The 22,920-nt window shown below is 44.1% G+C and overlaps 1 protein-coding gene across 3 annotated transcripts in view; it reads left to right on the forward strand.

Moving 5' to 3' along the window:
- Mtor (mechanistic target of rapamycin kinase) overlaps window positions 1-22,920 on the forward strand; it is a 124,234-nt gene that overhangs the window by 5,967 nt on the left and 95,347 nt on the right. For all 3 annotated transcript variants that reach the window (XM_047545062.1, XM_047545053.1, XM_047545071.1), the window contains exons 5-19: window positions 99-299; window positions 1,057-1,191; window positions 4,468-4,743; window positions 4,828-4,936; window positions 7,730-7,916; window positions 8,844-8,972; window positions 9,686-9,930; window positions 10,957-11,172; window positions 11,523-11,728; window positions 14,163-14,285; window positions 15,216-15,305; window positions 15,409-15,501; window positions 16,145-16,279; window positions 16,498-16,627; window positions 18,523-18,773. In XM_047545062.1, the coding sequence (XP_047401018.1) occupies window positions 99-299; window positions 1,057-1,191; window positions 4,468-4,743; window positions 4,828-4,936; window positions 7,730-7,916; window positions 8,844-8,972; window positions 9,686-9,930; window positions 10,957-11,172; window positions 11,523-11,728; window positions 14,163-14,285; window positions 15,216-15,305; window positions 15,409-15,501; window positions 16,145-16,279; window positions 16,498-16,627; window positions 18,523-18,773 (2,526 nt within the window). The remainder of the gene's footprint in view (window positions 1-98; window positions 300-1,056; window positions 1,192-4,467; window positions 4,744-4,827; window positions 4,937-7,729; window positions 7,917-8,843; window positions 8,973-9,685; window positions 9,931-10,956; window positions 11,173-11,522; window positions 11,729-14,162; window positions 14,286-15,215; window positions 15,306-15,408; window positions 15,502-16,144; window positions 16,280-16,497; window positions 16,628-18,522; window positions 18,774-22,920) is intronic.

Here is a 22,920-nt window from a genome sequence, read left to right on the forward strand (position 1 = left end):
TTCCTTGGGTGTAGAGGCCCTACAGTGACAGGAGACTGTCCCAAGAAAGCAGAACTCCTGATACAAATGAGAATTCTCAGTTTGCCCTTCTCTGCCAGGTGCTGGTCCTCCGTGAGCTGGCCATCAGTGTCCCCACCTTCTTCTTTCAACAAGTGCAGCCCTTCTTTGACAACATTTTTGTGGCTGTGTGGGACCCCAAGCAGGCCATCCGTGAGGGAGCAGTAGCGGCTCTTCGTGCCTGTCTGATTCTCACCACCCAGCGGGAGCCAAAGGAGATGCAGAAGCCTCAGTGGTACCGGGTGAGGAGATGGCGCCATTCCAGCCATTAGCAGAGTACCTTTCCCTGGAGACTCCCCTTCCCTAGCGAGCAGCAACAACCTCTGGCCCCAGAGCAAATATCACTTCAGTTTTGGCCTTCCACAGCTTTTTATGCTCAGTAGGAATGAGTAGTTACTTTATTACTGCATTGAATTAAAGTCCAAATACACCAATAGCCACACTATTATTTTATGCATCATGAAGAATGTAAATACACCAAATAAACTATGATTCAGTGCCTTCTTATCAAAATTAGAAGACATCTCCTTTCAGAGATATTAAGATATGGAGAAATAGTGTCTCAGAATCTGTGAATTGTGGTTGTAATAATTTGGAAGGTGCCAGTTCCCCCTGCTCCAGTGTCAGGTGTCCCATGCTGATGGCCCCTGCAAGAGAACTAACTAGGGAGGCAGGTATCCAGAAGGAGCTCTGGACTTACCAGGACACCTCAGTTTCATTTTTACCTTTCCTTTGTGACCTTGGACTAACCACTTAATTCCTTTGATCCTGTGTGGTTTTTTAACTGTTAAATAGGGATGACAGTGGTATCTGCCTCAAGGACTTGTGAAAGTTGAAGCTAAATTAAACAGGAGACCTCAATAAGTCAGTCTTGTCGATTCTGGCACAAGGTACCAGGCTGCTACCCTAACATCTCACAGTGCCAGTGTAGGTGGCTGGACCTGTGTTCCTTCCAACTTTGGACACTGGGTAATCAAGGTGTTCTGTCTTGCCATATAGCACACATTTGAAGAAGCAGAGAAAGGGTTTGATGAGACCTTGGCCAAAGAGAAGGGCATGAATCGGGATGATCGGATCCATGGAGCCTTGCTGATCCTCAACGAGCTGGTCCGAATCAGCAGCATGGAGGGAGAGGTGAGAAACTGCAGGGGGGCGGTCTGTGTGCCCGTGGGCCATCTGGGAGCAGGAATTGGGCTGAGATTTTGTAGGGGGAAACAGTTGGTAAGTAAGGTAATTTCAGAAAGCAACAAGTCCTATGGGAAAAAACAAACAGGATAGAGAGTAGCTGAGTGAGAGTCAGGGAGGGTCCTCTCTGGGTGCCATCAAGTGGGTACCGTGACACAAAGGAGCCACCTTGCAGCTAGTTGAAGTACTGTGTTCCAGGCAGAGGCTTGAGTTCCGCACGTCAGTGAAGCATAGAGAAGTGTGGCTGGTGCGTTGTGAGCAAGGGGAAAGGAGGAGGGCAGAGGCCGAGAGGAAGCAAGGCCTGAGGCCTCGTGGCTCCTGGTGAAGCCGGGCCGTGATTCTCCTGCAGGGCGGGTGCATAGTGGAGTTGTCACACAGAGTTGTGTGGTATCATGTGCTTCTAACAGCCACAGGCTGCCTCTGTGAAGAGGGAGGGAGGAGAAAGCACGGACAAGGATTTTTTTAGGGAAAGAGCCTGTGAGGGGAAAAAACAGCACATTCCTGACCAGGTGAACAAGAAAGGGAAGAAAAATGCAGTCTACCATGAGAAACCATTGTGGCGCTTCAGAGCAGGCCTGTGGCCCCCAGGACCAGGCCTACCCTGGCACCCCTGCTGTGTCCTCACCTGGGAGCAGCCTAGGGGAAATGTGGCCTGGCACAGCCTTGTGGATGCTCTCAGAGTTAGGCTCGCCTGCTGCAGGACGCTCCAGCCATATCTGGACAGGCAGCACGGTGGCTTGGTCGAGGAGTGGCAGGACAGGCACGAGAAGGTGAGCCTCACGCTGGGAGGGGACTGCGAGCGTCTCCTGGAGTCTCACCCCAGGGCTTCCTGCTTCAGTAGACACCGTAGTTATTTGGAAATAACTTTGTCCTGGATGTGGGGCAGCACACACAGCAGTAGGATGTGTCTGGCTTCAAGTCCCCACTCCTCTGTGTACCATGTGACTCGACACGTTCCATACCCCTTCAGCCTTTTTTTTCCTTACTTTTTTTTGTGTGGTCCTGGGAATGGTGTCCAGGGAGCTCTCCCGCTCAGCTACTTTCCCAGCCCTTTTTATTTTCTTGTTTTGAGACAGAGACTTACCAAGTTGCCCAGGCTGACCTCAAACTTGCCAGCCTGGCTCTCATTCTCCTCAGTTGTGACAGGGGCTCATACCTTTCTTGTTGGACTCTTGCAAGGTTTCTGATTATATGTGAGGTGCCCAGCACAGTCCCTGATACATAGAGGGTGTTCTACAAATGGTAGTACTCAGAGATTTCCCCACTCAAGTTCAACATGGTGCTTTCCACCGTAGTTCAGGCAGCTCTGGGATCTTTGTTTCCTCCCACTATCCCAGGTCGATGGCACCTGACACTTAAGGTCAGATTTCAGTGAAATAGCTCTCATGAAGGTGCTTAATTATAAAGTAGTACTCAAACGTAAGGGTTTTAATTTCATGATTTGTTCACACATTTAACAAATATTAATTGAGCACCTAGTGTGTGCCAGGAACATTATGTCCTAAGACCCAGAATAATGTAGCAGTGAACAAAACATCACATTCTAGCAGAGGAAGAGAAAGAGTACCCAAATTAAAAAATAGATATTGTGATAAGTGACCTGGTGGTGCATGCAGTGGAGACCAGGAGGGCAGAGAAGGGGAATAGAGAATGCTGGTTGGGAGTTTGAGCACAGTCATGAATGCTAAGCAGAAAACCACTCCAGGAGCTGAAGAAATAGCTTCCTTTGGAGACCGCAGTTGGAATCCCCGACCCCTCAAGCGGGGGGTGGGGGGGGAGGGGGGTGAGCCACTCCAGAATCTGGGAAAGGGCATTCCAGGGACTGAGTCAACTAACGCAGAGGCCCCAGGCAGAAGCATGTTAGGGCATGCGAGAGCTGCAAGAATGCCCCTATGACTGAGTAGCCTGAGTATGAGATTGGTGCTGGGAGATGGGGTCAGAGGAACACCTGGAGCAGGGTGGGGACCCCTCACATAGGGTCTTGGGAGGCCACTGAGTGGACTTTGTATACAGTGGGAAGCTACTGGGTTTTGAGCAGTGGAATGACATTTGACTCATCTTTCCAAAGAATCCCTTGGCCACTGTGTTGAGAATGGTTGTGGTAGGGCCAAGACCAAGAGCTGAAGCCAGGCATCCAGTTAAAAGGGAACTGCAGCAGTATTGCAGGGTGTGTTTGCAACTCAGACCACAGTGGGAATTCTAGAAGCGCAAGAAGCAGCTGATTGTATGTATACGTTGGAGGTGAATGGAGAGAGAAAAAAGTCTGGTGTTTGGCCTGAGCAAATTGAAGGGTGGAGTTGCCATATACTAGCCAGGAAGACTCTGATGGCAGAGCAAGTTGGGAGGGAGAGTCAGGAGTTCGGTTTTCAGATGAGCATCTGAGGGAGATATCTAGTAGTTTTGGAGAGGGATGTGGGCAGGAGAAACCGTTGGGAATTGTCAGTTTGCAGATGTCATTTCAAGTCATGAGACAGGATGAGAAGCACAGAGGAACTAGCATTGTTGGAGAATATGGGGTCTGTGAACTTGAGATCAATAGATGAAGAAGCACAGTACTCTGAGAAGCAGCAGCCAGGGAAAGAGTGAGCCTAGAGAGTTTGGGGTCCAGGAAGCCAAGTGAAGAAGGGGCCTGCAGGAGGAGAAAATAACATTGAATCAAATGCTACCAGTAAGTCACATGAGATAAATATTGAGAAGTGACCATTGGATTTAGCAACATAGGAGCCACTGGTGACCTTGATAAGAACAGTGGACATGATATCTGAACAATGCACAAAGGCTTGGAGAAGTCTGGAAGTTTAGAGAACCGTTCCATGTTTTTTTCTCCGTGAGCAGTCTGGGGAGAAGAAAGAGACCTGAACATCCCTATGGCGCCGATGTGGGCTGCCCCCCACCTTTGCGGGGGGCTTATTGCTGTAATCTTAGGTCTATAATCACCACCAGTCAGCTTTCCCAAAACAGGCAGGAACCCTTAGAGATAAGAGGACCTGGGCAGCTGGTCCCCTGTGGCTTCTCTGCTGTTGAGTAGGTGCTGCTCTTCTGCCTAAAACAGAACAAAATCTGGGCCTCTGCAAGGCTCTGGGGGAAGTCACAATCCTAAAGATGAAGGGTGGTCACCCTTTGCTTTGGAATTACAGTTCAGGATTGGCAAATGTGTCGCCCTGTAGCAGTGTCCAGGTTGAATGCCACTCACAGATAAAGGTTATTTTTTCCCCTTATATGTAGCGTCTAAGAGAAGAGATGGAAGAAATCACACAGCAGCAGCTGGTACATGACAAGTACTGCAAGGACCTCATGGGCTTTGGGACAAAACCTCGTCACATTACCCCCTTCACCAGCTTCCAGGCTATACAGCCCCAGCAGTCAAATGCCTTGGTGGGGCTGCTGGGGTACAGCTCTCACCAAGGCCTCATGGGATTCGGGGCTTCCCCCAGCCCAGCTAAGTCCACCCTGGTGGAGAGCCGGTGTTGCAGAGACTTGATGGAGGAGAAGTTCGATCAGGTAAGTGAGGAGAGGTCCTCTCCCTCTTTTCCCCAGCTCCATGCCTCACTTTCCTCTGCCAACCCTTTATGCTTCCTCTCCCAGGTGTGCCAGTGGGTGCTGAAATGCAGGAATAGCAAGAACTCGCTGATCCAAATGACAATCCTTAACTTGTTGCCCCGCTTGGCCGCATTCCGACCTTCTGCCTTCACAGGTGAGGCTGTCCGTGGAAGACATCTTTGCCCCTCCCAGGAAAAGCGAACAAGGGAGAGGTGATTCCCAGGCGTTGTGTCTGCTTCTCACTGGAAACAGTGCCAGTGGAGGAGCTCGCGTCTGATGTCTTCGCCTCATGTCCAGTTTTCTGGCAGTGTCTAGGGCAGCAGACACGGTAAAGGTCAGAATGTGTAGGCAGAGAGGCAGCTCTAGGGCTAGGCAAGTTCTCAGGCGTGGAAGCCAGCAAGTCCATGAACCGACCTAAAGGAAACCAACAAAAGAAGGCAGTTTCAGGTGACACTGTACAGTAACAGCCTGTTTATGAGGCAGGACAGGGCGTGGTGACCTTCCTGCTCTGCCCCCAAGGTGATCATCAAGCTGCCTCATCACTCTCAGAAAAAAAGGACGAGATGTTTCAGAAGCAGGTCAGAAGCCATAGACTGGAGGTGGGAACCCCCAGGGGGCAGGTGGATTCCTGGCTGTGACTTCTGGTCCAGCTCACATACTGGCTCCTCCATGAGGTCTTTCCGGATTGCTGCAGCTGGAAATGTTACATTCCTCTTCCATCATGGCCCTTAGCTATAGAGAGGCTTTGGCATTAGACCTGAGGTGGGTCCTGCCTCAGCCTTAACTGTGAGGTTTTGGACAGTTTATTTCACATCCTAGGCCTCCACTCCCTGGCTTGTAAAATTAGAATAACAATCCTAGCCTCCCGAGATGCATAGCATGAGTGCCTGAGCACCTACTACAGTGCCTGGCAGAGTAAGCTCCAATAATGGAAGCCTTTCTTGCACTAATTGCTGCTTCCTCAAGCTACTTCTAACCCATTTGGAAAGACAGTAGAGGTGCACATGTGATGACCCCCAGGGCCTGTTGTGCCCAGTGTCCTTGCCTTGCTTCCTAGGAGCTTGGTGAGTGTGAGAACCAGATCAAACATCTTTGCACTTCACCATGGTGCCCGTTACCTGTGCAGAGTAAGCATTCAGGAGCAGGGGAGGGTCACTTGACCCTCAACTCCTCTGTCCCAGTGGATGCATTTCATGCCACCGAACCCTGATGAAACTGCAGGAAAAATCTAACTACTGAGGTGTTTGCAGGCTGTGTAAGTAGAACATGTTAGATCACAATGAAATAATTGGTCACATAAAATCATTGAACCAGAGAGAAATGATAGAATGAAAGTCTACCTGTATTTTCTCAGTTTTCTGATCTTCCCACCTGCCATCTGCATCCAAAAGCTCTTCTCTTTCTTAATGACCAGACACACCTCTGATCAGTAGAGCTTTAAATGGTCTTGGGTTCAGAGTCTAGTTCAGAAACTAATAACTAGGCCAAATTTGATCAAAGTCTGGCACATTGTAGAAGCAGTTATCATGGTATGTTCAAAAGATTGCCTAACAAAAGAATACAGAGACTCATAGGGCCTCTTTTGATGTGGGTTTGTTCTTTTATTAAATAATACCTAAAATATGTCAGTGAAATTCAGCCTGGGATCCCTCAGAAGTCTTTACCTCATTGCATAAGTGCCACCCATTTAAAGCATATAGTTGGGAAGTCATTGCTTAAACCTTCTGATGGTAAAAGCTTTCGGAATATCAAAAGTACTCACCTTAAGACCAGGTTGGAATCTCTTCAGTGTCAGGCATCTAATCTCTAAGGGTGCTGCATCTTCCTAAAGGAAGTTATTCTCTTGATTTAAGCTCATTTCCTGTTGAAATGCTGCCCCTGTTTGTAAAGGGATAGTTTCCATGCCAGTTTGGTCTGATTTTAGACCCCTTGACATCTGACCACAGTAGCTGTGGGAGAAGACTTTTCTTGTTAGAGGAAATGTATAACCTGTCCGTGCTGTGTGGGAGTCTGTGCGCTGTCTAAAGATGATTCTGGCAGCCCTCAGCCCCTTTGCCTTCCTAGTGGATATGTGGTCTTCCTCGTCTGCTGTCATGTTGCTCCTGTGCTCACTGTCAGCATCAGCATCAGTGGGAGGGAAGAAACAGAAGAAATGCAAGAACCAAAAATTCTAGCCTTCAGAGGGGAAACAGCACTTCAGCTTCCCTTACCCAAGAATCACCTACCTTTGCATGTAAACTTACTGAAATTATAAACTTAAGTTTGTATAAACTTAATGAAAATACATGTGTTTTATCAAATTGCAGACTAAAATTTTTTCTATTAAATATGATTGTAGCAAAATTGCTAAGTAATGACAAGGTGATTTCTAGACCTGAGCTGAGTGGAATGGCTTGCTAATTGCAAATAATATTGAATATGACTTTTAAATTTCACTATAATGTAAAGTATTTTAGATAAAGTAATTATGTGACACTGCTTTGGAGACCCCGTGTGTTTTGTGGTTTTATTTATAATTAAAAGGGAAAACAAGGCTGGCACAGTGGCACAAGCCTGTAATCCCAGCAGCTCGGGAGGCTGAGGCAGGAGGATCATGAATTCAGAGCCAGCCTCAGCAACTTAGCAACTCAGGAAGACCCTGTCTCTAAGTAAGATATTAAAAAAAAGGGGGCTGGGGATGTGGCTCAGTGATTGAGTGCCCCTGAGTTCAATCCCCAGTACCCCACAAAAAAAAAAAAAAAAAAAGGAAAACATCTTCTATTTCTCATTATTTCCAAAAGATGTGTTTGTGAAATATAAGCTTCCTCTGTGTTATATCTAAATTCTTACCTTTCCAGGAGTTTTACCTAATTGATTCTTAAACCTGAGTACGCTTTGGGAACTCTTACTTGTGATATGTAGACCTCTGACCTTAAGCCATCCCACTTTATGTCTTTTCTGTGCTCAGATACCCAGTACCTCCAGGATACCATGAACCACGTCCTGAGCTGTGTCAAGAAGGAGAAGGAACGTACAGCCGCCTTCCAGGCCCTGGGGCTGCTCTCTGTGGCCGTGAGGTCGGAGTTTAAGGTCTACTTGCCTCGGGTGTTGGACATCATCCGAGCAGCTCTGCCCCCTAAGGACTTTGCCCACAAGTAAGCATCTGTGTGATGATTTCACTCACCTTCCACACTCTGGTTGGGGAACAGGAATGCTCCATCCCAGGTCCACAGAGCTTAAGCCCGTTCCATGCATCGTTTCACTGCAAGGGATAACAGATTGGATAAAAAAATAGCCCTCTCTCAGTGGAGTTCTAACCTTTTCCAAGTGAAATGACATATATGTAAATAGTTGAAGAAGTTGAGTATCCTGAGCAGATGTTACTTGCCAGCATTGTTTTCTGTATTACCATTTACAAGTAGTCTGGCTTTGCTTTTTCCCTGGTATTCAGGGGTCTTATCTCGATAGAAGAACTAAAGCGAGGAGTCCTTGACTGGAACTGAAGGGACCTAACAGAGTATCTTTTTCCTTTTCACCAAAGGACCGTCCTATGAATAAAATATGAGTAAAACCTTCAGCACCCTACCATGTTGAAGTGCCAGGGTTGCATGACTAAGGCCGGGAAGTCAGTGTTAATAGGGTTGTCTCTTTACTTCCCTGTGTTTTTAGCAGGGATTGCTCTGGTACATTACTAAGTTCTGCTCATTCCCAAGCCCAGTATTCTCATCATAGGGAGAGGAACTTCTTTCCATATGATGGTCCCTGACCTCTGGTCCCCAAGGAGCACTTTGTTCAGTTTGCTTTCTGAATAGTTACCTTGGTCAGCACCCACATGGTGCCTCTGAATGCAGATAAGGGACCCCTTCCTTAAGGCACTTAAATGCCCTCTGCTGGATTGTCATTATAAATGTTTAAATCTACAGTGACTACAATGTGATGGGCCCCCTTGAATTGTGAGCAAACAACCTGCACGCCCATGTGTGGTGGCCCTGCCCGAGTAACCTGCCCTTGCCACCAAGTGCTTTTGAGGTAGGATGTCACAAAATGTCATTATGTCTGAACTAGCCACTCTTTCTCTGCAGGAGGCAGAAGGCAATGCAGGTAGATGCCACAGTGTTCACGTGCATTAGCATGCTGGCGCGAGCAATGGGACCAGGCATCCAGCAGGACATCAAGGAGCTGCTGGAGCCCATGCTGGCGGTGGGGCTGAGGTAGGTGTTGGAAACTTGAGCCCTTCCTGCCTCAGCTAGCGAGAGGCTTGGCTCATGGCATTGACACTACGTTGGAAGAGCAAGGCCTGGTTGTTTGCATGTTGGTTTGGATAGGCAGGATTGCCCAGACTAGACTCAGGCTAGTTTGGATTCTAGTTTCACTAAAATAGAGTGGAATCACTAATCAGCTGTTCTATCTTTATTAAGTTACTTTGAGCCTCTGTTTTCTCGTCTGATAAATGAATACAATAGCAGTTACTATTGTGCAGGATAGTTGTAGGAATTGAGTGATAGAGTTCGTGATTGCCTCTCTTAGCACACTACCTGGCTTATAGGAACCATCCAGTAAATGTTTGTAGCTCTTGTTTAAGTTATTGGGAAAATGGGTAAGCTGTCTCTTTAGTTTTCTTCACCTATAAAATAAGGATGGTGCTCTTACTCTTCCCAGTTTGTTTATTGAGACTTGGTCTTCTGTAGTGGCTGAATTATTTTAATAAGTTCTCCTGTGATGAAAACCAGAAGTCTGTAAGTTGTTCTGAAATTCAGGACCAAGAGAATTCAGCACATTTACTCTGTTTTATAGCATTCTTTCTACTTGGAGACCAAGCCGTGATGGGGCCTGATCTCCTGGCTGGTCAAGAAGGGCTGTGTCTACCCAGAACTGATAGAATATCGTGTGCCCAACCCCTTAAGACTGGTTTCCTTCCCCTCAGCCCTGCCCTCACTGCTGTGCTCTATGACCTGAGCCGCCAGATTCCACAGCTGAAGAAGGACATTCAGGATGGTCTACTGAAGATGCTATCTCTGGTTCTTATGCACAAACCCCTCCGGCACCCCGGCATGCCCAAGGGCCTGGCTCATCAGCTGGCCTCCCCTGGCCTCACCACACTCCCTGAGGCCAGTGATGTGGGCAGTATCACTCTTGCCCTCCGAACCCTTGGCAGCTTTGAATTTGAAGGTAAGAAATTGCAGTGACTCTTGTCAAGACAGGGAGTGATGCTGGGAGTCTGAGAAAGGAATGAGACTGAACTAGCATTCCTGGATCCTGCCAGGGTCCTCCACTTGCTGATTCTGTAGCAGCTCCTCCTTCCCAGGCTCTGTCCGTGTATCCTTAACAACTACTGTTTGCCTCTTTGTTCCATACCCTGTTGTGGGTATATGGTGTTCAGGAGTAGTGTGCATTGATCAGGGAAATAATGCTTCAGAGATAGAAAAGTCAGAGATGGAACCCCTCACCTCCTCACTTTCCCACTTCCCCATAGCTGAGATATTTATGCTTAAAAATGTATGAGTGGGGGCTTTTAGATGTTCATTCCCGTGGCAGTATGAGTTCCAAGAGTACTGTACTGTGTAGTTCAGTTTGGAATCCAATGTTGCACATAAACCCCCATTAATACCCAAGGAAAAGGTATTTCGGAAGGAAATTTCAGATTTTGTAAGTAAGGCTCATCAAGGCTGTGGGGAGACAAGCGAGTACAGAAAACCTAAGTCCCCCTCTGGAGACCGATGGCCAACTGTGGTTTCCCCATCATGAGTGCTCCACATAGCATTCATTAACACCCATTGTGATTTATTTCTAGTCAATAGAATGTGCTATGTTTAACCCAGCCTATGTCAGACTCCCTTTTTGATATTTAAATATGGGAACTAAAAAGACAAGGTAACCTTGATCAAGAATTGTTTTACCCTCTGGAATTCAAAGGGTTTGGGTCATTATAAAACAAAGTTTATTTTTTGAAAGGAAAACAGGAAGGGTTAGAGTTGGGGGCCCCTCTTCTGCTCCTTCACTTTCCCCTTCTGTCTTTCTTGATGGAAACTGTGTGTTCCCATTAAGGGAAGAGTTCTGAGTCAGTGTCTTGTTGATCAATACCTTGTTGAACATGAAATGAGTCGCCACAAAATGGGAAACACAGCTAGCAAATCGCAGGCCTACCTGTCCAAAGCAGGAGTACTTACTCTGTCTTCTCCCTGCGTTTGTATCCAGGCCACTCCCTGACCCAGTTTGTCCGCCACTGTGCAGATCACTTCCTGAACAGTGAGCACAAGGAGATCCGCATGGAAGCTGCCCGCACCTGCTCCCGCCTGCTCACGCCCTCCATCCACCTCGTCAGTGGTCACGCTCACGTGGTCAGCCAGACTGCTGTGCAGGTGGTGGCAGACGTGCTCAGCAAACTGCTCGTGGTTGGAATCACGGATCCTGGTAAAGTTCACAGACAGAAGCAGTCTGGGAGATTCAGGAGCTGGGGGCAGTTGGAAGTTGCCAGTTTCATTACAGGGCCTCTCTAGAGAACTTTAGCCTCAACAAGGTGATGTTCAGGTTTTTCCCTGCCAAGGCATAAGGCTTGGCTACTCCAGTCTCTTGGTGTAAGATAATCTGTCATTAATTCCTTTACCTTGACTCCTGAGGAGGAAGAAGAATAACAGTAGGTTAAATAAAAGGAGGGTGTCCGGAGTCCTCCCTCTAGGCCGATGGCAGTGGAAGTAAAAGCTGGGACGAGGCTGGAGAATGGGATGGTGAAGAGGGGTTCAAAGGCTTGATTACTCTTGCAGACCCTGACATCCGCTACTGTGTCTTGGCATCCCTGGATGAGCGCTTTGATGCACACCTCGCCCAGGCAGAGAATTTACAGGCCCTGTTTGTGGCCCTAAATGACCAAGTGTTTGAGATCCGGGAGCTGGCCATCTGCACTGTGGGCCGACTCAGTAGCATGAACCCAGCCTTCGTCATGCCTTTCCTGCGAAAGATGCTCATCCAGGTAATGGGGGTGACAGACTCAAAGGCAGTGGAGAGAGGACTCCCACCATGAGAGCTGCTCAGGGAAGAAGCATGGAGGACAGAGTGGGGGAAAGGTTGAGATACCTGGTAAAGCCACACTTGACTCTGAGGAGACACGTGTCTCCCAGCTTTGTTATTATAATTCTAGTGCTTCTCCCCTCCCGAGCCTCTTGTCAGAGTGACTCCAGGGTGCTGCTGAGTCCCAGGCTGATGTCTCATGTGGCTCTTTCTTCCTGGCACATCATCGGTGATCCCCCTCTCCATGTACTCACTCCTCTGCTGCTGCTGGCGTAGTCTTCTGGCACCTTCCCATTCCTGTTTGACTGTTTTTGCTGATCCCCAGGCAGGCACAGAGGTCATTGTGAACAAAAATAACATGGGGCATGTTTCCATCACCTTTTCAGTAGCCTTTGCCTTTGGTGTGGGGGGTGGTCCCTGACTTATTCTTAAATAATGTGAGCTGCCAAGCTACACAGCTTGGACTGCATGTAGCCTAAAGGAGCATCAGGTGGCATGGCCACTAGATCAGGTAGAATTTCCAATTCCTGCTGAAGCCTGGCTCTTTGATTTTTTTGCCTTCAGTTACCAAGGAAGCTCTCTGTGAGTGATGTCTGCCCAGTCCTCCCTGCCTCGAGTTGGTTCCACTTATCTCGGGTTTATCTGGATGTGCTTAGGACAGCTGTGGAACTTAGCATTTCTCCCATCATCACAGCTGTTCTGTTCTTTGATTCCTGTGTCACTCACACAGTCATTTCCTATCACCATCACCCACCTTCACCCTGTCCCCACCTCACCCTCTGCTTCCTGATCCTCCCCCAGGCTTCTTTTGAAATCTTTGCTTTTTGTAACATATAAAGAACTTAAACAGAAAAATCATTAATATATGTAACTCTAGACCCTGGAGAAATGTCATTTATTCATAATTTGTCACAATTTGTCACTTTTACAACCACAGTAAATGTGGCTGTAAATTATATCATCAATCAATGAATTAGAAAATTGTACTTCTTTTGGCACCTCTGCGTTTAACCTAGTGATTTATTCCTTTAGCTGCTGGCCCTTGTTAGGATTGCCTATCATGTTAAGTCATTCTAAGACTCTAAGGCTTTGGGAAGGAAAGGAAGTCATCACTGAGCCTGCCAGCTCAAATTGCATTAAATAAGTTTGGAAAGGCCTCGTAGAAATTATCTCCTATTGAGAAAATCAGCATGTTGTTCATTCAGTCAAGACTTTTTGAAGCACCTGCTATATTCCAGGTCCTACTGGGTGCCAGCAGGACATGTGTGACCCAGGCATGGCTCCTGCCCTCTTGAAACTGACATTCAGCTCTCGGGTCATCTCAATTTTCTCATATTGGAGAATGGGAAGCTCTGCTGAGTGGATGTACTGAGTTTAGCCCTTGAACCTCCAAAATTTTAAAAATACATGTTTGTTTGTTTGTTTTTTAACTGATATAGATTTTCCAAAATTAAATTGTACAGGTTCATGCATTGGTCAGTGCTTCTGCCTTTTCTTCAGGTCTTGGTCATCAGGTTGCAGCAAGCTCCCTGGCCTCCCTCTGCCCTGCCCACAGCTGTGCTCTGTTCCCTAGGGCACATTACCTTGCAGCAAGCCATCTCTTTTTGTTGTCATGGGTCTGTTCTTGGTATCTCTCTCTATTGTGTGGAGGGAATCCAAACAATTGGGGTTATTAATAAAATATATTATTACAATGAGATTCCTCTGGGTAGCCAAGTTAACCTGGGCTTTTTGATATTTCTTTACTCACTGCTCAGAAATTTCCTCTGGCAACTTCAGGTATCCATAAGTCAGTCTGTATCGAGTTGTGGCCACCTTCACTACTGTGAGCATATGTGCAGATGCCCAGTGTTTTAAGGATGTCAGTGAGAACAAACGTGTTATTTCTGTTCATTAAGGCTTGAGGGGATCTGGTTGATGTAATTCCTAACTCTTGGGTTTATCTAGATGTGCCTGAGACATCTGTGGAATTCAGCATTTCTCTCATTATCATAGCTGTTCTGTTCTTTGATTCCTTTGTCATTATTTATAGACCCTTTTTCTGATTTACTGTTTAGACAAAGATTTCTCTCCCAAGAAGCCCTCTCTTCATTCCTCATTTCTGCAAACCCTGATCACAGCTCTCTCTCTGCTGCACTGTTAAGAACCATGCTTGGAAAGGACTTTGAGGCCTCGGGTGACAGGAGAGGGGGGCAGCGTTCAAAACCATTTTTCTCCCAGTCGCAACTGTATCCCAAGTCTGCTATATCAGCTGCAGAGATGTCCTTTGTTGAGTATCTGACAATGATTTAATCCACCATGAAGGCCTGGTATCTCCCCTGCCCTACCACATGTTCCCTATTGATGCACAGTTCTCTGTAATGTCCTCTACCATACTGAGCCTTTCTTCCCCACAGATATTGACAGAGCTGGAGCATAGCGGCATTGGGAGAATCAAAGAGCAGAGTGCCCGCATGCTGGGACACCTGGTCTCTAATGCCCCCCGACTCATCCGCCCCTACATGGAGCCTATTCTGAAGGTAATGCACCAGATACAGCAAGACTGGCATGTCCCCTAAGTGGGATAGCAGGTGGGAGTGTTTCAGGGCTCACTGGTACACTGAACAAAGGAGATCATATCCTTGGTCCCAGGCTTGGGGACAAGGACCACCTCAAGTACCTTCAGTTATAGAGTACCAACAATCTCACAGTTGCAAAACACTTCTCTTCTTATAAGCCATAAGATAGGACGCCTCAGGTACCTTATCAAATGTGCCTAGAAAAGAGGGGTTGGACAGCAGCCTGAAATAATCCCCCAGCGTGAAGGAAAATGAGTTTTAAAACTTGAAACAGTATAGAGTCATGTGAAGTTTTCATTTTGTTGTTTCATTTTTTTCTCTTAATAACATCTGTTCTAAGTGGATGGAACTGGAGAGTATCATGCTAAGTGAAATAAGCTAATCCCAAAAAACCAAAGGCCAAATGTTTTCTCTGATAAGCAGATGCTGATCCTTAGTGGTGGGTGGGTAGGGAAGAATGAAGGAACTTTGGATTGTACAGAGGGGAGTGAGGGAGGAGTGGGGTGGGTGGGGAGGGGAAGGATTGTAGATTGAGATAGACCTTATTATCGTATATACATGTATGAAAAGAATTTTTAAAAAAATTTATCACTGTCTAAAAAAAGTTAATAAAAATTTTTTAAAAAATAACACCTGTTTATCTGTACAAATAATCAGAGATTTAGTTGAGAGGAGACATGAGAAATGTTTTTTCAGGTGTTAGACTTGTACTCTGTATAGAGAAAAGTTTGGGAATCCAAAGAAAAGTTGGAAATCCAGAGAAATCCTAAATTCATAAAGCCTAGAAGTAATTTGACTGAAATGATCTCTTAGGTGAATTTTACTTATGTAAAAGAGAGGTTTCTTTTAGATTCTAACTTGTAATCGTTTTCTCATACCTTCCTTCTATAGGCTTTAATTTTGAAACTGAAAGATCCAGACCCTGATCCAAACCCAGGGGTGATCAATAATGTCTTGGCCACAATAGGAGAATTGGCTCAGGTAAAGTGACAACCACTTTTTTCATTGTGGAAAGAAACTAACCTCTGAGGAAGTCAAAATACTTTTTAATGTATAATTTTTACCACCCTCTTTCATTTTGCAGGTTAGTGGCCTAGAAATGAGGAAATGGGTTGATGAACTTTTTATTATCATCATGGACATGCTCCAGGATTCCTCTCTGTTGGCCAAAAGGCAGGTAAGTACCACACTTCCTGATTGAGCAGGGAAGACCCCATGGGGCCAGGGACCTTGCTTCTCTTTAACTACCTCCGTGTCTCCAGCTAGGGCCTTCCTAGCACAAAACTTGATGTACAGTAGATGCTTGATGATATTTGTTGAATGAATAAAAAGAAGAAGTACTTGGAGCTAGATTTAGCTGTCATCCTGACCTGTAGTTATTTACAGTATCGGGGATGAGCAGCACCGTTTCGTCTGTACCATGGAGAATGCAGATCTGATATCAGAGCCTCAGCCTTGGCCATAGGCTAAGAGTTCAGACAGCTTCAAATCATCATCCCATCATTTGAGCTTATCGGATGACTAATTAAAGTTAAGAATAACCTTAATTTCCTTTTGAATCTCCTGTAAATCGTATGGGATATGAAGAGCTCTATTTCCTTTAAGAAAGGGGAGCATATTTATCTTTTGATCCAGTGATTGTGTTTGTAATTGAACAGCCATGTTTTTATGCCCTCTCAGGATTTCTATTCACAGTCAGTGTCTTTTCTGGAAACTTTTTTCCTGTAATGGGCTCTAACAGTCCTGATACGAAGAGTGTGACTATGCTTTCTTTTCTCTGAGACTGACTCAATGAACCATGTGATCTTTTGCCCATCTAGGTGGCTCTGTGGACCCTGGGGCAGTTAGTGGCCAGCACTGGCTATGTGGTGGAGCCCTATAGGAAGTACCCAACCTTGCTTGAGGTGTTGCTAAATTTTTTGAAGACAGAACAGAACCAGGGCACGCGGAGAGAGGTAGGAAACAAGGGAAGTTGGTCTTGGAGAGCTTTGCAAGGACTGTGGAGAGAGAGAAGGTTGTGGCATCAGCATGCTCAGCAGGCTCAGACTTCCTATCCTCCTCCAAATGAACCTGGTCATTTGGGCTGTGAATTGGGGATTTTGGAACATGAGAGCAATTTTCATGAAAGCCGAGGTATCAGATGTTGTGGTGAATGTTTTCTTTTCCCATTCAGGCCATCCGTGTCTTAGGGCTTTTAGGGGCTTTGGATCCCTACAAGCACAAAGTGAACATCGGCATGATTGACCAGTCCCGGGATGCTTCTGCAGTCAGCCTGTCAGAGTCCAAGTCAAGTCAGGATTCCTGTAAGTTGGGGGAGCCATGAAACTCTTGGCAGATTCTGGCTCAAAAAGTCCTTATTGGATTACGTGAATGGTGTGAATCTACATTGTGTACAACCATAGAAATGAAAAACTGTATCCCATTCGTGTACAATGAATCAAAATGCAGTCTGTAAAAATTAAAAAAAAAAAACAGACTGGAGAGCTTGGTTCCCTTAAGAAAGATTGTAGATGAGTTAAGAGTCCCTAAGAGGCACATGTATATTTTTGAAAACAAAACAAAATTCTGTTGCATTGCCATTATTCAGTTATAATAACAATATTTAATACTTTTTGAAATTTCAAGTAGCCTAAAAGAGGATATGACATTTTTACATGAATTCAAAGACAGACATGGATTTTTAAAGAATATAAAATTAATATTTTTAATATCAAAGAGCTCTTTCAGCATCTCATTTTCTTTGTTTTAGATATGTATTCATTTTTTATAAGTTGATTGGGTGCAGAAAAAAATAAAAAGGGGGTAAAAAAAGCCCTTATCAACCATATTTAGAAAGAGATTTGGGCCAGATTACTGAAATTATAGCACACTGTCTATTATAGCAACTTCAGAATGAGAAGTCCATGGTTTCCTGTTGAATCCAGTGGGGCACCTCTCACAGTGTGGCCAGAATCCCCACGTCTGTCCAGATTCTGTCTGTGGTTAACAGGCTTAGCCAGGCTTTCTGTACTCCTTTCTTGGTGCCAATGAGCAAGAGAGGAATTATCACCCCATCACCTCTGTTCACTTCTCACTCTATTAGTGCCTCTTTGGGGTTCTTTGTTATTATAGCACCCAAGGAAGAAAAGGATAGACTTCTTTCTCCCTGTTTTAACCGATAGAGAAATCAGAGGCAAGACCCAGGGCATAGAAAAACTAGTAACAATCAGAAATCCATGTAAAGTCTGGCCCTTGAGCCCCACTGCCTTTGACAAGTAACCTGAGAGAGAGGGGTAAGGGGTTTAATCAAGTTTTCTAGACTTGGCCCACTGAATTTCAGGACAGACCTGTTCCTGAAAATAAATGTTTAATACTGGGTATCCCAACTATTCCAGCAGAATATTGTTTTCCTAAAATAAAGCAATGTATTTCTAAACACTATAGGTAGGATCATATTGCTTCCAATCCCTTCTTCCTTCTGGATATCAGAAAAGTGTACTTTTTGATGTTATCCTGTTAGATCACAGCTGTCAAGAGCAAAGCCTGAGCACGGTGAGGTGGCACACACCTGTAATCCCAGTCCCTCAGGAGGCTGAGACAGGAGGATTGCAAGTTTGAGGTCAACCTCAGCAACTTAGTGAGACCCTGTTTCAAAACAAAAAATAAAAAGTACTAGTACTAGTGATGTAGCTCAGTGGTAGAGTACCCTAGACTCTTTCCCCAGCACCAGAAAGAACAAAGAGCACACTGCAGCCACGTCCTCTCCACCTGTTGCAGTTCTCATCCCTCCCTGCGTGGTAATACCCTGGGCAGAGTGTCTGAGATCCTTGCTCTTCAGGTCAGAGAGCATTTTCCTGCTAACTGGTCTGAATTCCCTAGGGGGGGTCAGGCAGCTGTGGAACAGATGTTTGCCTAATTTAATTATCTTTACTTTCATTTGGGGGAATAATTTTTATTGATGGCTTTGGCTGAGGTTGTGAACTCTAATGGTAAGAAGAATTAAACAGCAATTTTTTAAAATCCCAAAACCTGCTTGGGTCCTGATGGTTCATCAGTTCCTAACAGACCCCATATTCCCAGTGGTCTTAAAACATAGTGGGCAAAATGATAGGAATGCTAATGTTTTAGAGGAGATTTTAGTTTGCTCTTAGCCAAGCTCTGCTTGAAGTTAAAGTCATGTCACCAATAGCTTATGGTACTCCTTGTCATTTTGTCCCAGCTGACTATAGCACCAGTGAAATGCTGGTTAACATGGGAAACCTGCCTCTGGATGAGTTCTACCCAGCAGTATCCATGGTGGCCCTGATGCGGATCTTCCGAGACCAGTCCCTCTCTCACCATCACACCATGGTCGTTCAGGCTATCACCTTCATCTTCAAGTCCCTGGGGCTCAAGTGTGTGCAGTTCCTGCCCCAGGTCATGCCCACATTCCTTAACGTCATTCGGGTCTGTGACGGGGCCATCCGGGAAGTAAGTACCTCAAACCCCACCCCTTGCTTTCTGCTCTGACCACACAGGCACAGTCACCTATGCCTTGTTCCTGGCTCTGCTCTCGACTTGCTACTGTCAGGACAGTAGCAAGTCGAGAGCAGATGAACGGTCCTGTAGGGAGGAGGGACAGTGTTGTTGTTCTAGAGTTCAATCCAGTTGTGAAAATTCCATAGCCTAGACTTCTGGTTGCTTCTTCATGAACAGACTTAATTCTCACATTTTTAGTGAAAATGCTACGTAGATGAATCGCATACTTCATGCTCAATCTCATAATGTCAGTGGTCTAGTTATTGTTGATTCTAAGTTTGAGCACCTGATTAAGTTGGTGTCTACCAGACTGCTCCATTATAAAATTACCTTTTTCCTTTGTCATTAACGGTTACTCCATGGGGTTACACTTTGAGATAATGTGACTGTTCTTTTCCTCAACTGTCTTTCACACAGTGACTTTAGTGTTCATTGACATCCTTGCTTAAATCAGTTTCTGAACTGCTGGTTGCAAAATCATGTCTTTCTAGCTCTGCCATCCCTTCTGCTTGTATTAGCTGGCATTTTCCTTTAAAGATGTTTTCCTTCCCCGCCCCCCCCCCCCTTTTCTCTTTCAGTCTTTCTCTTTTCTTTCTCTCAACCACAGAACATGCAGAGTGGCTATTTGATTACTATACAAACACCATTATCAACAACAGACCTACAATTAGTCCATTTAATCTGTAAAGTTCTAGGTGGTTTTGCAGTTCCTGCTCTGAGAGTATACAGAATTAACTATTTTCCCTCTGTGATCATTTTATCAACGTGATATATGTTTAAGGGAGATAGTATCTTTTTAAACTTTATTTATTTATTTATTTATTTATAGTTGTTGATGGACCTTTATTTTATTCATTTATTTTTATGTGATGCTGAGAATCGAACCCAGTGCCTCACACATGCTAGGCATGCCCTTTACCACTGAGCCACAACCCCCAGCCCTCTTTTTAAACTTCACGTCTGGCCAATAGAAGTGCTTTTTTTCCTTTTTGGAAATAGGGTTTCGCTATGTTGCCCAGATTGGTCTCAAACTTCTGCCTCAGCCTCCCAAATAGCTGAGGCTACAGATACAAACCACCAGACTCAGCTTGCAGTTGATTTTTATATATCATACTTGCAGCTCTCAAATCATTGAATGGTGTTGTTTCTATTTTTTGTTTTTGTTTTTGTTTTTTTTTATGGTACTGGGGACTGAATCCAGGAACACTCCACCACTGAACTACAACCCCAGCCCTTTTTCTTTTTTAGAAACAGAATCTCACTAAGTTGCCAAGGCAACTTTTGATCCTCCTGCCTCAGCCTCCTGAGTCATTGGGATTACAGGTGTGCACTACTGTACCCAGCTGACCTTATTAAATTCTTGTTAATTCTAATAAGTCACTTATAGAGATTCTCCCAAATTTTTAATCTAGATAATCATACAGTCTAAAAAAACAAAGGAAGGAAAAGAAACAGGCAAAAAGGATAGTTTTGTTGTTTTCATTTTAATCAGTAAACCATTTATTACTTTATGTGTTCCTCCGACCTCTGCTGCAGTGTTGATTAGATACAGTGCTAGTAGAAATCTAAACTTTCACTACTAAGTATAGTGTTTGCTGCAGGGTTTTGGTAGATTGCCTCATGTAGGTTTTAAACAGTTCTTTATACTCTTAGTTTGCCAAAGAGTTTTTATTATAAACAGGCGTTGAATTTATTAAATGCCTTTTTAAAAGAATTTTTTAGTTGTAGATGGACACATGCCTCACGCATGCTAGGCAGTCGCTCTGCCACTGAGCCCCAGTCCCAGCCCCTTGAATACCTTTTCATTATCTGTTGCAATGATCATTTGGTTTTTCCCTCAGTGTATTAATATGTTGCATTACATTGATATATGTTTAATGTTGAAGCACTCCTCAAGGTTATGATGTATATTTTTACATATAGATTTTATATCTGATATTTAGTTTAGAATTTTTGCATCTGTGTTTTTGAATAGGATTGGTCTAATTTTTTTTTTCCTGTGTTGAGGATTCATTGCAGGGCCACATGCATGCTAAGCAGGTACTGTACCTCTGAGCTATATCCCCTACCCCTTTTTAAATTTTATTTTCAGACAGGGTTCCACAGATGCCCAGATTTGCCTTGACTGTCATTCTTATGCCTCCGCCTTTGAGTAGCTGGGATTGATTGCAGGTGTGCACCACCTCTCCTGCCTTGTAATGTTTTTTAACTGTAGATTCAAAGATCTGTTTAACTTTTCATATTTTTTAACTTGTAGAAGTTTTTGATACAGTTTTGGTCATGTATTTCTAGGAAACTTAATTTTCTGTAAATAAGAAAATTTATTGTCCTGAAATTGTTTTCTCTCTCTCTCTCTTTTTGGTACTGGGGATTGAACCCAGGGGCACTTAACTACTGAGCCACATCCCCAGCCCCTTTTTCATTTTGATACTGGGTCTAACTAAGTATCTGAGGATCGCCTTGAACTTGGAATCCTCCTGCCTCAGCCTCCTGAGTCACTGAAATTATAGGCGTGTACCACCATGCCCACCTTCACTCTCTTATTTCTTAATTTCTTCTTAGAAAATTGTCTATTTTTTTCCTTTTCAGAGAAAAAACTTTTGCCTTTATTAATTTTATTTACCTTTGTTTTCTATTTAATTAATCTGTTCTTTATTTTTACTTTCCTCATATTTTTCCGCTTTTTTAAATTTCCTTTTCTTTTCTCTCTCTCTCTGTTTTTTTTTTTTTTTTTTTTTGGTACTGGAGATTGAACCCAGGGGCACATAACCACTGAGTTACATCCCCAGCACTTTTTTTAAATTTTATTTTGAGACAGGGCCTTGCTGAGTTGCTTAGGGCCTTGCTAAGTTGCTAAGACTGGCTTTGAACTTGCAATCCTCCTGCCTCAGCCTCCCAAGCCACCGGGATTACAGGCTTACACCACCATTCCTGTCTCTCTCTCTCTCTCTTTTTTTTTTTTTTTTGTGGTGCTGGGGCTTGAACCAAGGGCCCTGTGCTTGCAAGGCAAGCACTTTACCAACTGAGCTGTCTCCCCAGCCCTTTTTTTTTTTTTTTTTTTTTTTTTTTTTTTTTTTTTTGCTTTTTAAGAAAAATATCTTGTGTTGGAATTCTAGGTCATTGTCAATCTTCTTTTCTAATGCAATCTGTTGGGGCTATAAACTTCACTCCAAGTATTACTTAGCTGTATTCCAAAAACATTTTTAAACTTCATTGAGATAAAATTTTCATACCATAAAATTCACCCTTTTTAAATGTAAAATTTATGTTTTTAATATATTTATAGGGTTAAGCAATCATCAAAATTTTCACCTCCACAACCAAAAACCTCCTGCTCATTTGCATTCATTTTCCATGCCTACCCATCCCTAGGCAACCTGAAATCTGCTTCCTGTCTCTATGGATTTGCCTTTCCTGGTCGTTTCTTATCATTGGAACATAGAACATGTGATGTTGTGTCTAGCGTCTTTCACTTAACATCATGCTTCTAACATTCATTCATATTGTAACATACATTGGTAGCTCAGTCCTCTTTAACTCTGAATGATATGTTTTCATTTTTGTTCAGAGATATTCTCTAATATTTATGGTTTGTTTCTTTCACCCTTGAGTGAGTTAGAAGTGGATATTTTACTTGCAAACTTATAAGGTTTTAAATTTCTCTTTTTATATCGATTTCCAACTTAATTGCATTGTGCTTATGATTCTCTAATGTTTGCTGAAATTGCCTTAATGGTCTAGTTCGTGATGGCTTTCTAGGTCTCCTGTGGGCTGGGTGTAGTGTGTATTGGCTACTGTTATCCACAGGGTTCTGCTTGTTATTAGACTGAACTGATTACATACTCTGTTCAAATCTTTTGTATTCTTATTAATTTCTTGTTAGCTTAATCTTTCAGTTACTGAAAGAAGTGAGTTTGAAGTTTGCTTTAGTGGTAGATTTATTTATTTCTCATAGTTCAGTCAATTTTGTTTTACATATTTTTGAGGTTATATTATGCATGCAAATTTAAAATTATATCTTTCTGGTAAATTTGATTTAATCAAATTAATCACTATGAAATGACCCTGTTTATCCTTGAATAATATGTTAAAATTTTTT

Source organism: Sciurus carolinensis, chromosome 1, assembly GCF_902686445.1.
Source record: "Sciurus carolinensis chromosome 1, mSciCar1.2, whole genome shotgun sequence".
NCBI lineage: Eukaryota > Metazoa > Chordata > Mammalia > Rodentia > Sciuridae > Sciurus > Sciurus carolinensis.